Genomic DNA, 16,492 nt, shown 5'->3' with positions numbered 1-16,492 from the left:
CATGGAAGATGGAAGATTAGAGAAGAGCCAGAGTTTGGGGGTGAGCACAACATTGAGATTGGAGTAGTTTACATTATCCCTCCGAAGCTTTTACCATGCCAGGATTACACCAATGAGACCAACACTACTGCTCTGGATGGCTCTGCTCACTTTCACCGTCCACACACACTCATTCACACACATACTGTATATATACACAGAACACAAATCCCTACAAAGACATGAAAAAACAAAGCTACTCACTCACTCTCTCTCTCTCTCTCTCTCTCTCTCTCTCTCTCTCTCTCTCTCTCTCTCTCTCTTTCCATTTTCTAAACATAAACATACACTCAGCTCATTTTCCAAACAATGTGCATCATGTAGCAATAATAACCATTTTCTAATTATAAAGTTTACAGTCTCAATTTCTGATGCATTCAGAATCCATTTCATTTTCACCTAAGAAAAGAAAAGAAAATGTTTTTTAGCACTCATGGTCTGTAGGTTGCTTTTAAAATCATTCAAGCCTATTTCAATTAGGCCTATTCATAAATTAACACTCAGTATTACCAGCCTCATATTTTTATTTAAATAATACACAAATGAGGCACACAGCGAAATATATTCTGCTTCATTAATAAAGTCTGAAAGCATTTGATGAAAATGTTCCTTGTGCCATTTTTTATTTAGACCGAAGTCAGAAATGATGTGTAATTTGTTGTAAGCAAGACCTTTTGAGGTTTTCAGTGCAGAATAACTGGAAAAGGGGCACAAAGAGCAAATTAGCCCATTTACAGAACAATAATCATGGCTGTTCACAGTTACAGATGGGGTGAAAATGTGGATGATTCTAGAGGCCAACAGGTCAAATTGGGGGCTCATAACAATTAGAGTAGGATTGATGTAGGATCCTTTACAATTAATACAATGCATTTCACATCACAACACAAAATAATTATTATCAAACAAATCAGTAAATGACAAGTAAAGTTACCGTACATGTTAGGAAAAGAGACAACAAAATGTACCACTTCTCCAGATGCTTATAAAAGATTGTTATAAAAGACAACAAATGTGCCACTTCTCCAGAGATGCTCGGTTTTGATCATTTATTTGTATAATCCTTTCACCATGAAAATGATATTGGGGGAGGGGGGGATGTGGCTGTTTGTGATTGACTTTTCTTTAAAAATAGCTTTTTGCTTTAACAGACAAATACACAAGGTTACAACAAAGACCAACTTATTTCACTGCTGTGTCAGCAGATCATCAAAATGCAACATTCTGAACCTGTCAAAATGAGCAAATAAATCTTTGCTGAAACCTTTTGATTTATTTTGCCCCCATGAGCCCTTTTTGAGCAATTTATACTATTCAGCTACACAAATGTGAAAATAAAAAATACATAGACCAAGTCAAAGAATGCAAGACATATATATACACTGTATATAAGAGAGATCATACAAAATGCATATTATTTTTTATTTAGTACTGTCCTGAGTAAGATATTTTACATAAACGATGTTTACATAGTCCACAAGACAAAAAAAGACAAAAAAACAAACAAACTGAATTTATTAAAATAACTCCGTTCAAATGACCATTGATTCTTAATATTGTGAGTGGTTACCCAGACGATCCTGTTTTTTTGTTTTGTTTTGTTTTGTTTTGTTTTGTTTTGTTTTGTTTTGTTTTGTTTTGTTTTGTTTTGTTTTGTTTTGTTTTGTTTTGTTTTGTTTTGTTTTGTTTTGTGATGGTTGTTCATGAGTCCCTTGTTTGTCCTGAACAGTTAAACTGCTCAATGTTCTTCAGAAAAATCCTCCAGGTCCTGCAGATTCTTCAGGTTTCAAGGATTACCATGGGGGGTGAAAACCTTTTGAATTTGAAGATCAAGGTAAATTGTACTTAATTTGTCTTCCGGGAAAACATGCAAGTATCTTCTGTTGCTTCTGAAGAGCAGTACTAAATGAAAAAAAAAAAAGATATTTAAAAAAAAATAAGAAAAATTTGGACATCTTCATCCTGTTCAAATGTTTTCACCCCCCTGGCTCTTAATGCATTGTGTTTCCTTCTGGAGCATCAGTGAATGTTTGAACCTTTAATAGTTGTGTTTGAGTCCCTCAATTGTCCTCAGTGTGAAAAGATGGATCTCAAAATCATACAGTCACTGCTGGAAAGGGTTCAAATATGCAAAAAAATCTTTGAAAACTGAAGAATCTGCAGGACCTAGAGGAATTTTCTGAAGAATATTGTGCAGTTTAACTGCTCAGAATGCTTGAACAGGTTTGTTTTAATAAATTCAGCTATTTTTTTTGTCTTGTGGACTATATGTAAACATCTTTTACGTAAAATATCTTACTCAGGACAGTACTAAATAAAAAATAACCTGCATTTTGTAGGATCTCTCTTATTTTGTTAAAATTATTCACATTTTCACAAATTCTGCAAGGGACTCCCATACTTTTTCACGCAACTAAATATATAATTTGTTGATGATCCCATACTTTTCATGCAACTATATATATATATATATATAATGAATATTAAAATGATTTGTAATTGTCATCACGAACTATACTATGCATTTAATTTTCTAACAATATTATTAAATAATTATTTCATAATTTTTCAAGCCATTTCTCCATTCCAGTTGGATGATTCAGCACACCAGAGCGGGCCTTTAAAGCATCTCAATGCAGTCATTAAACAGCACCTGCTCTCCCCGCAGGCCAGTGTTGCCAACTCTAGCTTGGGAGAAGTGTTAAAATGGAGTCTACATCAACAAATACATACAGTACTATTCTCTAAGTACTTTAACCTCTTATAAGCATTTCAATGTACCAGGTGCAGAAAAGCCCAAATGTCACTTCCATCTATGCTTATCTATCCATTCAGAGGCGAGCTGATAACTTGCGTAATTCAATACAGAGGATATGCAATAACTGAACTGTAATCCCCTTTACTCTGCCACGGCAGTATGCAATAATGTCATGTCATATCTTGTTATAGAACAAGATGTGAGTTTCAGCCTATGAACAAATGGGTAGGTGGTAAGAAGGCAATAAGAGACCAAAGAACAAGAGGTCCTTTTCTTTCACAAAGCAATAGTATGGCTTCAGAAGTCTTGGTATAAAACTCTAAAAGTCATATGGACCACTTTATTATGCTTATTTGAAGCTTGAAAGCAACCAGGACCTTCTTTAAAAAATCTCCCTCTAGTGATTTTACAGAAAAAGACAGACATACAGATTTGAAAAAGGGACATTGCCTTTTTACCGCACCATGACCCCGTCGAAATATTACTGATAAATCCTTTTCTGAGAATAGAGATTATATATAAAAACTTGAGAATTAATTTCCTTGATAACATTTCAGAAATCAAGTCACGTGTTTTCTATCAGCTGTCAGGACTGGCGATGATAGATTCGCAAGTGAATCACTATTGGTCTAACTGGTCAAACACTGGACAAACAACCTGTCCCAAATGGCACAAGTCTGCACTTTCGCGACATAACGCTGCTTTGAAGCCTGCTGCGGAGCTTGCACAGGTGCGGGCTCGGCAAAAGCAGTGGTGGACAGTAACAAAGTATTTTTACTTCATTACTGTACTTAAGTACATTTTTCAAGTATCTGTACTTTACTTGAGTATTTTTATTTTGAGCAACTTTTACTTTTACTTCACTACATTCCAAAGCATAAGATCGTACTTTTTACTCCACTACATTTAAACATATCGTTACTCCTTATTTCAAAATGAAGAAATCGGCACATGCTCAGAGACGCAAAAGCGGTGTCCGATTTGTGCACAAGCTGATTCTTTTCAGTCATCCTGTTAAATCGGTTCACAAATCACATCAACAATTCATTCGCGAATTGGACTGGTCCTATTGCAGCTGTTCTCGAGTCAACAAATCATTGATTCAATGATCCGTTCAGAGCGAGTCTCCAATGAATGAATTTACAAGTCTGACTGAAAATTAGCCAAGACTACTTCACTTGTTTTATGACTGAATGAATCAATGTTTTTGAACAAATCTTTTGAATGAATCGTTCAATGTCAAATACTTTTTATGTCATTTTGGCGCCTCCGAGATCGCAATCTGTAGACACGGTCACCGTGATTTTGCCAAGTAAGACATATTTTGTTGATCCTGGAACAATATTCCAGACTGAAAATTTAGTCTTAACCCTATTCCTACCCCTAAACCTAAAATCAGAGGGGAAAGATATGTGAATATCATTGATGTAGAAGCACCTAACCTGGTTGCAAGCCTAAACATGACATAAACGGTAAACTTGTCCCTCAAATCTGATTGGTTGATTGGAATGTTGTTTCAGGATCAACAAAGATGTTGATCCAGGAACATGTCTTATTTGGCAAAATCACAGTGACCGTGTCTACAGATCGCAATCTCGGAGGCGCCAAAATGACATAAAAAGTATTTGACATTGAATGATTCATTCAAAAGATTTGTTCAAAAACATTGATTCATTCAGTCATAAAACAAGTGAAGTAGTTATGAGTGAGTCATTAAATCATTCATTCAAACCCATTTTTTAAAATTAATTAAATATTTGTATACTGCAACAATTAATATTTTGTCCTCTAGTAAATAATTATCCGCAATTTTGTTTAGTTGTCTATTCAGAATCATGGGAGAATCATGAATCATTTCTATTAGAAAGAAACAAATAAAAATCTTGATTCTCATTTTATCCAGAATTGTGCAACTCTAACACAAATTAAAATAACACATGCACGTTCATCTTCCCCACTGCTGCAGCAATTTTTTAAAATGTTATGTATTTAGTGGTTTTATATTGTTTGTCAACACACATTACATATTATGTATCTGCATCCACTAATCTTCCATCCATACTGACTAGTGCTGGCTATTTGACAATTCATAATCATTCATAATTATTTTGAGCAATAGGATTATATAAAATATATAATATAAAATTACAATATAAACATTCATCAATCAGTACTTTTTTACTTAAGTACATTAAAACTCAAATCCTTTTGTACTTTCACTCAAGTAAAATTGAAAAGGAGCACTAAATACTTTCACTTGAGTAATATTTTATGATACATATCTGTACTTTTACTCAAGTTCTTGATTTGTCTACTTTGTCCACCACTGGGCAAAAATGGGCGCATATCGATCGCAAAGGGAGCACTTCTGACACCTAAAATGACAAATGGGACACCCTATGGTCTCCTGGACTTAACAGACATGCGCACACGGCAGCCATCGTAAGTCCACAGGACTGAAAGTGCCTATAAAGTGTGCCATTTGGGACAGAGCCAAAGAGGTTTGCAAAAGGTCTGAAATTGTTTGTGATTCAGATTGATTCATTTGGACAGTTCGATGAGGCATTGAATCGTTTGCAGCCATTTCTCAAACTGAAATAGTTATGGATACTTAAAAAAACACTGGATGAGGTTTATATTTAAAATCCAGTGTAGTCAATGCTGAAGCAGCTCTTTATTGAGTGTGTAGCTTGTGAACAACTCTCTACTCCAGCCAGGCTATGACAAGTTGTCCATATATCCATAACTATATTAAAGGGATAGTTCACCCAAAAATGAAAATTTGATGTTTATCTGCTTACCCCCAGCGCATCCAAGATGTAGGTGACTTTGTTTCTTCAGTAGAACACAAATGATGATTTTTAACTCCTTTAACTCGTTGCCGTCTGTCAGTCAAATAATGGGAGTGAATGGGAACTTGGATCCCATTCGAAAAAGAGTCGAAAAACCTTGCATAGACACATCCAAATTAAACCCTGCGGCTCGTGACAACACATTGATGTCCTAAGACACGAAACGATCGGTTTGTGCGAGAAACCGAACAGTATTTATATCATTTTTTACCTCTAAAACACCACTATGTCCAACTGCGTTCAGCACTCGCTTAGTGAGGTCTGATCGCGCTCTGACAACGGCAGTGATGTCTCGCTCTCATTGAAGTATATGCGCGAGACATCACTGCCGTTGTCATAGCGCGATCAGACCTCACTAAAGCCGGGCATACATTTAACGACTAGCTCAAACATTCTAAGACTGTGCTCAACATACAACGCGATTTGAGCGCGATCAGTCATAAGTATCATTTTACATTAATAATCGGCCTTACAATAGTTAAGTGTGTGCGCGGCTTAAGCGAGTGCCGAACGCAGTTGGACATAGTGGTGTTTTAGAGGTAAAAAATGATATAAATACTGTTCGGTTTCTCGCACAAACAGATCGTTTTGTGTCTTAGGACATCAATGTGTCGTCACGAGCCGCAGGGTTTAATTTGGATTTGTCTATGCAAGGTTTTTCGACTCTTTTTCGAATGGGATCCAAGTTCCCTTTCACTCCCATTATTTGACTGACAGACGGCAACGGTTGGAGTTAAAAATCATCATTTGTGTTCTACTGAAGAAACAAAGTCACCTACATCTTGGATACGCTGGGGGTAAGCAGATAAACATAAAATTTTCATTTTTGGGTGAAATATCCCTTTAAAAAGAAAAAATAAATACATTTTGATGGGGGGCTTGTGCCCCAGTACTTATAAGATGCTAGAAACAGAAACAGAAGCCTTGACCAGCAAAAAAACCTTGCATAGACAAATCCACATTAAACCCTGCGGTTCGTGACGACACATTGATGTCCTAAGACACGAAACGATCGGTTTGTGCGAGAAACCGAACAGTATTTATATCATTTTTTACCTCTAAAACACCACTATGTCCAACTGCGTTCAGCACTCGCTTAGTGAGGTCTGATCGCGCTCTGACAACTCATTGAAGTATATGCGCGAGACATCACTGCCGTTGTCAGAGCACGATAAGACCTCACTAAAGCCGGGCACACATTTAACGACTAGCTCAAACATTCTAAGACTGTGCTCAACATACAGCGATTGTTTCCTGCGACTGAAGCAGATTTATATACTTACATATGGAATTTGAACACCGACTGTAATCGCAGACTGAACGCAACTGGCTCTGACTGGACGCGTTTGAGCGCGATCAGTCATAAGTATCAATTTACATTCATAATCGGCCTTACAATCGTTAAGTGTGTGCGCGGCTTAAGCGAGTGCTGAACGCAGTTGGACATAGTGGTGTTTTAGAGGTAAAAAATGATATAAATACTGATCGGTTTCTCGCACAAACCGATCGTTTAGTGTCTTAGGACATCAATGTGTCGTCACGAGCCGCAGGGTTTAATTTGGATTTGTCTATGTAAGGTTTTTCGACTCTTATTGATCCAAGTTCCCATTCACTCCCATTATTTGACTGACAGATGGCAATGGTTGGAGTTAAAAATCATCATTTGTGTTCTACTGAAGAAACAAAGTCACCTACATCTTGGATGCGCTGGGGGGGTAAGCAGATAAACATCAAATTTTCATTTTTGGGTGAACTATCCCTTTAAAAAGAAAAAATAAATACATTTTGATGGGGGGGGTGCTTGTGCCCCAGTACTTATAAGATGCTAGAAACAGAAACAGAAGCCTTGACCAGCAAAAAAATTCAAAGTCTTGAGTGTGCCATTACCAATAATTCAATTCACATTCACTTCCTCCAAACAGTTTTTTGCTGCATTAGATCACTTTGTAATTCCTATTTATCTGTGTATTACTATAGGTTAAGAGTAGTTCTGGCTGCCTCAACATCACAGTAAATGGGTACAAGCAGGTTGTGGCATCGTGCATTTGCCCATGAAACGTTCTATCATATTGGTTTGGTTTTCACCTGCGTTGAAAGCCTATGTTGCGGTGAAAAAAAACATGTACACATGACTCTATTTCCAGTGCTCGGAATGGGACATCCCCAGCACTTTTAAAAAAAGATGCCATCAATTATTTACACTTCCCGCCACATGTGCTCTACATGTTTCTCTTTCTGTGCATTAATATTTCAGCCTACTCTGCGACAAACTCTTGGCTTCCTAGCGGACATTTTGTCTACATAAATCACACAGTGACATTAAAGAAGCCTAAGATGGCCTTCACTGCTACTTACCACAAGTACACATGGGGGCACATTAATCTCACCCTCTCTCCAGACAGAGGAGAGAACCTGATGCTTACGGCGCACTAAAATGTCACTAACAAACAAGGCCGCTCCAGAGAGAACTGTCTGTAAGTGCACAGTTACACAAAGACCATGAGGACAACTTGGAAGTCTGCTGAAAATGTCACGTCAATGTTTGCAGATAAAAGCCAGCTAATCTGCAAGATAAAAGCGACCAAGTATGGTACTTCATTTTAGAACGGCCTGGGAAACATCAGGTGGAGTGAGAAGTTCGTCTCTCACTCTCTGAGCCTCTAAGGTTGCGATTGGTGGTCTGGCATCACGTGGCTATCCTGTTGCTGGTATCTGGGGAGAGCAGTGTGGTAGCAGCAGCTGGAACTACGCTCCTGTTGGCCCGGGCAAAAGCCTCACTGACCTCCCATGAGATGGCGCTAAATGGATTTCTCTCTTTAATCCATGTGTATGATTTTATGGTACACCTTCCCCACAGGAGCCGCAGGGGTTGTGGCGTATGCCGAACTATGTTAGCACGTCAAAAATATTAATCAGCACGTCAGAGGTTTTCTCTTCCTCAAGCCCTCTATTTTAGCAGCTAGAATGTGATTTACTGGCTATGTTTTTCCCCAGGCTTTAGCCTGACATGTTCTCGGGTGTCTCTCTCCGATGCCGCCGCGCTTTCATACCTGACAAAATCCGCTCAACCACGCCGGCTTCCGACTGTGCCGCGGAAGGTGTGCGTGGAATCACAATGATGTGTCAGTGAAGAAGCATCCCCGCCCCCCAAAGGCAGATAGCCAGCTGCATTTAGAGTGCCAGCCGCCCACTGCCTCCTTACACAGGAAGTAATGAGGCTTGGCCCCTGAGCCAAATCAACCCCAAACATAGATAGGACACAGAGACAAACATAACACATACAGGAAACTCAGGCATGAAGACAATGAGGGCGAGGGAAAAGGAAATAAGGAAAAGGAGGAGGAGGACGAGAGTATAAAGGATAATATTAGAGTAGGAAATGTAATGTGCATCAGGGTGAAAGAAATGGAGTCAGAAGGCAGGGAAGAAGATGAGCGGCTCAGGTTTCAGAGCTGCGGCTAATGGATGGCTGCATGTCATCCTTTAGAACAATGGGATAATAATACAGATATGAATGAGAGATGCACTCTCATTGGGCCGATTTTAAAACGATGTTAGTGTATCGCTTATTCAATTGGGCTCCTATGGAATATACAACATACTCTCTCCCGGTGCATTACCATACTAGTCCCAACCAAAACATGAGATCATTTTGCAGTCGTAAAGATGAATGCGTTTGCACATGGTTGCTACCAGTGCATTTCATCATGTTCCTTCTCAAGACGATCCTCAGAGAGAAAGTCCAAGCAGGGGCGGAACGGGCTTGTATTATATTATACAGTGATGCATTACCCGACACAATATCGCACATTCAAAATCCAACTTGCAGTCCACTACTCTTTTACCAGTTGCCAATTCTATTCATAAAACAGCTTGGCCCAACAATAACACCTCCCTTACTTGATGCAGATATATTCCAGGAACCAAATCTGTTCTCCATCCATCTCATATTTCACAATATAAAGAAATTCCAATGTGTCATATAGACCTAGGCGTTCTGTCCACTGTTGTCGTGCAGGAAAAGCAGGTACATTATCATGAATGTATGCGGGGAAGCCTGTAATGAGCTTTTCTTCAAGTTAAATATTGAATTAAATATAATATTAATATTTATTTTTAAAAAATGCAAATAAAACTTATACACACTCAGCTTTATTTACTTTAATTCAGCAAGGATGGAGTAACCTACTGTATATAAACATATATTAAAACTAAGTTCTGTGTTTTTGAACTTTCTATTCAAAGAATCCTGTGTGTGTGTGTGTGTGTGTGTGTGTGTGTGTGTGTGGTGGGGGGAGGGGGGTGGTTGGGGGGGGTACCACATCTGTTTTCAATAAGAATTCATGTGATATTAAGTAGAATCAGTAGTTTTTTCCTAAACAGCAAATCAGCATATTGAAATAATTGACACTGAAGACTGAAGAAATGGCTGCTGATAATTCAGCGGTGTCATCACAGAAATAAAATAGTTTTAAATTGTAATAATATTTCACAATGTTTTACTGTATTTTTTATCAAAGAAATGCAGCCTTGGTGAGTATACGAGAATTGTTCCTAACCCCAACTAATATATAATTTGTTTGTTTGTTTTTTCATTAGGCATTTTAATATTTGCATTTTTGTGTCAGGACCCACCATGTTAGAAACACTGCTTTATTAGGTATATAGACTGGGAAAGGAGCCCACCCATAAAAACTTTTCCCGGGTGAATTTTAGCAATGACCCTGGCACAGACAATGTCAAAGTATTAATAAAAGAGAAAGACAGCCATGTGGTCTGCAAGAACCCTGCATGGTTTCTCATCCTTCTCTGGCCCTAGAGTCAGGGCCTTCTTTTGCCCCTCACCCCTTCCTTATCAGTATTCGCCCCAGGGCACTTTCAGCTCAAAAGAAAATTCACTGCACTGTGAAAGAGAGAATGTGTGGTATTAAATTATACATAAGCTTCTCTTTATACAAGCAGTTTGCCATGTTCTCACTGTTGACTAGGGTGTTGGATCCAGTTCACAAATAACGAAAGAAAGGGGGAAAAAAAAAAAAAAAAATATATATATATATATATATATATATATATACACCCACATATAATTTTTCCCCCCAATAAAACTCAGCTATGCAAATGTCACCCAGGGGCATAAAGATGCAGATCTTGATTTGTTTTCCTTATAAAAAACACAAACCAGGGTTCAGTGCTTAGATTTGTATATGCTATAAACCTCTCCATGATCTCCAAGATACGATTATCGAAGAAGAAGTGGGAGCAGTAATGTGAAATGTCATTTAAGTTACCTCTGTAATTGTTTTCTCATTGTTTGGGGCTGTTTAAAGTCCCAAGACTGGATGGTATTCAAACTCCATGCTGGCTAATTGGTGCTGACACACAAAATTGATGGCCTGTTTTTACCACCTTGCTTTATAAATAAACAGTATTGCAGATTTGATTACAGAAGTACATCAAATTAGCATGCAGACTAATGCTAATTCCCCATTCCCTAGTAAAACAGAATATTTTTCAGTTGTTGAAACATTTTGTTTGGATAGCACATTCTTTCAGTATTCATGAATGAATTAAGCAGTGTTATAGAGTAACTAACTCAAACTCACTAACTCAGAAGTAGAACAGATTGGCTTTTTTCAAATTAGCGTAGCTTTTACCAATGAGTACCATGTAGTATGAAAAAATACAGGAACAATCATACATGCTCCCTCCTGATATGCATCTCTCATAGTGTTGCAAAGTCAGGTTCCTTTTATTAGGGTTCAAGTGAATGAACAGACTGAAAAAAAAAACCTCAGCAGTTTGAATACCTATGCTGCATTTTAGGGATCCATTTATAGTAGAATATTTAATTAAATTATGATGTTCATTACTTTGTTTCTGCTTCAATTCCATAAATTAGGTATACAGTATTTACAAATTTGGAGTCAATAAAATATTTAAGAAATTAATTTTATTCAGCAAGCAAGCATTAAATGATCAAAAGAAATGTTTCTTGAGCACCAAATGAACATATTATAATGATTTCTAAAAGGATCATGTGGCATTGAAGACTGAAAATTCAGCTTTGCCATCACAGGAATAAATTATTTTTTTTAAATATATTTAAAAAAAAAAACTGCAATAATATTTCCCAATATTACAGTCTTACTGTACTGTTATATTATTATTATTATTATTATTATTATAGTAAGCCTAATTGACATTGCTCATTCAAAAAAACAAAAAAAAACAAAAAAAAAACACTGTTTTCGTTCCAGACAAATCAGCCTGATTAAATTATAAAATATATAAATAACCTATATAATAGGTAAAGAATAAGCAGCCTGATAAGTAGACTCAATGCAGCAAACTACTAGAGCTTGACTGAATTATGAGTAGCTTGTAGCCTTACAGCTATAATTTCAAAACAGCAACCCTAACACTGGTACTGACAGTATTACAATACAGATGTATGAGGACATACAAGAAATCATACAAACACAGATTACAATGTAAATACTATTTCCCATTTGCAGCGCTCTCATATCTCTTTTCTTCAGTTCTCTCTAGTGTGTGTGTGTGTGTGTGTGTGTGTGTGTGTGTGTGTGTGTGTACACTCCCTGCGTGAGTGTCTTAGCGTGTATCCAGTGCCTCAAGTCTACCTACCAAACCTACTGCAGTACTCATATCTTTACTTATCTAAATGGAATCTCCACCCTAAGACCTGATCTCCACTGACAGGACGAGAGCAGCCAGCACCTTCTCCTGCACTACACTTCCTCTTTTGCCTTCTATCTGTCTCTCCTCCTCTCACCTTGAGCATCTGCTTCAGATCAGGAAAATCTCTATCTAACAATAGACCTGCTTTAAATGGGCGAGCATGCTTATTCTTATGGGGGGGAAAAAACGGAAGCTGCAACACTGGGAGTCATTATTCTTGAAAATTGATATGAAACAAACAGAGCAAGTGGGCAGATTTTAGTCCACATGATATAGAGAGGATAAAGACAGATGAAAAACAGTCGCCTATGTGCTCCCTCATTAACATGCAGAAGTAATGAACTCAGCAGCAAGCACGAACACTATTAGACTGCTTGACTGCCTCTTTTGTAATGCCGCGAAGAGAGCTGGAATATGTATCTATCGTGATGCACATGAAGTTGAGAAGGGATTTTATTAGAGGAAATAAAAATAATGAGGCCTGAACAAACAATGTGGCTATATGGCTAAAAAAGGTGTTTCGTGAAATCATGTTATCACAGACAGTGGGGCAATCTTACGCACACGTGCATATCTGGACATCCACATTCATACATGTACACATATCTAAATGTTTAGAAGATCGCACTTACGTGTCCTGAAGCGATGGTGTGGGCGAGTAGGCTTGGTAGAAGGGCCCTTGGAGGAGCGTCCATGGTTCCAGCGTTGACCGGGCTTGGAAGGGGACGCAGGGGTGGAGGTCGGTTGGGCCGCTTGGGTGGTGGTTGTGCTCGTTGTACTCGTCGTGGTTGTCGTGCTCGTGGTGGTCGTAGTCGGTGGCCCAGCCCGTGCAGAAGGCGATGCGTTTCTGCTCCCACCGTCCCCGTTGGGTTTTCGGACAGTGGTGCTGCGAGGGGTGACCTCCTTTGCTCCCGGTGGGACAGGATTGGTGGCCCGGGTGGCGGTGGTAGTGTTGGCCACTCGCGTTCCTACTCGGTTATGCAGGTGTGGAGCTCTGTTTACCGACCCTCCCCCTAACACCCCGTTGCCGCCTCCACTGCTGCTACTGCTACTGGCCGTGTGGTTTGAGGACTGCCCAATTCGAGTCCTTTGAACTGTACCTGTGCCCTCAGCTGCTCGGGTCACTGAACCCGGAGCCGCTGAGGGTGTGGTGGAAGCGGTAGACGTAGAGCCATCTGAGCCCTTCGGCAGAGCACTGGGTTTAGATAGGAAAATGGGGTCCTGTCCGATGCGATTGGCGTCCACCAGGTCAGTCGGGACGTAATCCTGCACTGAGCCCACCACAATCCATTTTAGAAGCATCAGGCTAAGGCCCAGGCCCACAAAGCCCATCAGCAGGGGCACAACACAAAGCCAGGTCTGCTGGCGGGGCCACACCGCACAGGGGCCACAACGGAGGGGCCCTGGGGCCCGGGGAGAGGCTTGTTCAGCCCCGGGCTCTTCCAGGGTCATGGTCTCCATGGTGGCCCCTAGTGCCGTTCTCTCACTCATGCTTCTGGGGTTCAGGGCCCAGCCAGGAAGTAGTGCAAGCAGCGGAGGGGGCTAGGGAGGGAGCCAAAACTGGGCATCTCATTAATATTCATTTAACACTCTTCCACAGCTACAGATACATGCAATACTGACTACTCACATGAATAGAACAGCAAACATCAGCCTATATACATATATATGAACACATTAATATATAAATTCTATACAATACAGTAAACAAACCTTAAAGCCCAAAGACACCAATAGTCACGTACACACGCACACGTACACACACACACACACTCAATAAGGAACTGAACAGGACTGGGTTTGGGAAAAGAGTGGGTTTTGGGAGCAAGCCCCTGTTTAGTTCAGCTTCCGTAGAACCGAAGGTAATTCCCAAGATGCTCCATATATAGCGACGAAAAATAGAACAAAAATTAAGTTTTGCGGATCCGTCGGGTGTTCTGCCCGTAGTCAAATTTTCCTTGTAAATCCGTGAGTGTTTGAGCGAGGGCAGCTCCCTGCTGCAGATCTTTTCTCACAGCTGCATTAACGCATCGGTCGTCGCGGCTGGCGCAGCCCTGCCTCTGTATGTGTGTGCGAGTGTCTGTGTGTGTGGAGAAGCTCAGGTAGCGGCAGAAGCACAGCTCCACTCAAGGGACAGCTCTCTCTCCCCTGACACGGCACTTCGTCTCTGGCTACACAGCTTGGATCTTCCCTCTAGTCTCTACAGCAGTGCATCAGTGGTCACAGGCAGCCGGTAATCCACCCCACAGGAGCAAACAGCGGAGAGGGGGAGAATGATGTACTGTGATCAGGCAGAGACGACTACTAGGGTTAAATCCATCAGATCCTTTTCCCAATCCCTGCCCTTAGTTCTCCCGTTCTGTCAGTGCACATCCGAGCCTCTGCCCTGCATCCGTCATTGCACCAGAATTCAAAGGCAGTCCTGTCTCTGAGCTTGCTACATTCCCACACTGAAAGACTCAGACCTTGGCAGAAACACAGGCACACGGAGTGTGAGAGAAGCAAGCAGAGGGAGAGAGAGAGCGGAAACAAGAGAGAGAGCGATAGAATGTGCGATGGAGAGAAAGCAGAAAAGGAGGGAGAGTGAGTGGGTGAGCATGAGACTGGGAGAGAGTGAGATAGAGAAGGGAGGGGGAAAAGGAGAGAGCGCTGCTCTGAAAACTGATGCGGCTGCTTTTCTTAGAGGCTGCAGTGAGTGTGTCTGCATGTGTGTTTTCTGGTGTGTGTGTGTCTCAGAGAGGGGTGGGGGGGGTGTGTGTGTGTGTGAATGATGCTAGTTATAAATTTCTGAAGCAGCCACTCTTTTCCCTCCCTGGCCCTTCCATCTTTGTTGACTGCATATGTCCAGATTGACAAACATGAACTGCCCAATGACTATACTTGAGCTTGTTTGTGACCAGACATGGAAGAGCAAGGAGGGTTTTGAAGAAAAAGAATGAAGAATGGAAGGAAGTACAGGAAAGGAACAAGGGAAAGAAAAGAGAAAGGAAGAAAGAAAGAAATAAGGGAAAGAAAGGGGATCGAAAGGAGGGAGGGAGGAGAAGGAAAGGGGAGGAAAAGAGGGGAGGAAGAGGAAAGGAAATAAAGGAAGGAAGGAAGGAAGGAACGTGAGGGAGGCAGAGGGAAAGGAAAGGACATAAAAACAAAAGAAATTAAGATGTAAGGAGTGAAAGGAAAGAAAATAAAGAGGGAAAGAAAGGAAAGAAAGGAATGCAGAAAAGAGAAGAAAGAAAAGAATGAACAAACAATGGAGAGAAAGAAAGAAAAGAATGAACGAACAATGGAAGAAAGAAAGAAAGAAAGAAAGAAAGAAAGAAAGAAAGAAAGAAAGAAAGAAAGAAAGAAAGAAAGAAAGAAAGAAAAAGATTTGCTGCGGTATTAAATCCTGCAGTAGTTGAAGAGAAAGAGCAGCACATGTAAAGTAGTTCAAATCCCCCACAGAAACCCGTCTCTCAGACACACCCCTGAGTGCCTGGTGCCTGAGGGACTGCATGAGGAGAGGCTTCTGGAAGACAGATAGGGACATACAGTCTTGGTGCCAGAGTAGGGAGACTTGATTTTAAAGTCTCAAACCAGGACACTCAGGGGGTAAAGTCTGATGTTTTTGTGGGAAAAATCTACCCAGCCTGAAACACTGTTAGGAATAACATTATCCAACATCCAGTCACTTTCCATCTATTTCCAGTCTGCAGCATAGTTTATCAAATACAACCACATACCAAAAGGGCAAGCTCCGCCCCTGGCCCCTGCTCTAGTTAAATTTCGTTTCCACAATATCTCAGAATCAAATGCAAATAAGATAAAAAAAAAATTACATAATAATAATAATAATAATAATAATAGCATAATATGTTATATTTGCATGTAAATTTCAAGTTAAAAGGGTATTTCACTGGTGGCAAAATGGGCTTTCAATAAAACCTGGATGCCTATGCGGTATAAAGGTGAAAAAAAAAATGAAATCGTTAAAACCTAACTTGAGAAAACAGAGAACAAAAAGGTTGTTGTCTTCCCTTTTATAAATAGGTAGGAAATATTCAACACCCATAATGTACTGGGGAATGTTGCCTTCCAAGGCCACTCCCACCAGTCTGCTATGGATAAGTCAAATAGTGCCTTGCTTTATAGGAAATACTTCATAGCA

At 40.0% G+C, this 16,492-nt stretch overlaps 1 protein-coding gene across 3 annotated transcripts in view; it reads right to left on the bottom strand.

The window, feature by feature from the left end:
• The window catches only part of nrg3b (neuregulin 3b), a 188,663-nt gene extending 173,651 nt beyond the window's left edge, over positions 1 to 15,012 (bottom strand). The window contains exon 1 of one of the 3 annotated variants that reach the window (XM_048170292.1): positions 12,981 to 15,012. In XM_048170292.1, the coding sequence (XP_048026249.1) occupies positions 12,981 to 13,839 (859 nt within the window). In that variant the 5' untranslated portion in view covers positions 13,840 to 15,012. The remainder of the gene's footprint in view (positions 1 to 12,980) is intronic. The other 2 variants (XM_048170291.1, XM_048170290.1) reach the window with 2 other exon arrangements.
• Between the last annotated feature and the right edge of the window lie 1,480 nt (positions 15,013 to 16,492).

The sequence above is a fragment of the Megalobrama amblycephala genome, linkage group LG20 (assembly GCF_018812025.1).
Source record: "Megalobrama amblycephala isolate DHTTF-2021 linkage group LG20, ASM1881202v1, whole genome shotgun sequence".
Taxonomy (NCBI): Eukaryota; Metazoa; Chordata; class Actinopteri; order Cypriniformes; family Xenocyprididae; genus Megalobrama; species Megalobrama amblycephala.
The sequence above is the reverse complement of the archived record's forward strand: the minus strand, read 5'-3'. Positions and strand labels throughout refer to the sequence as shown.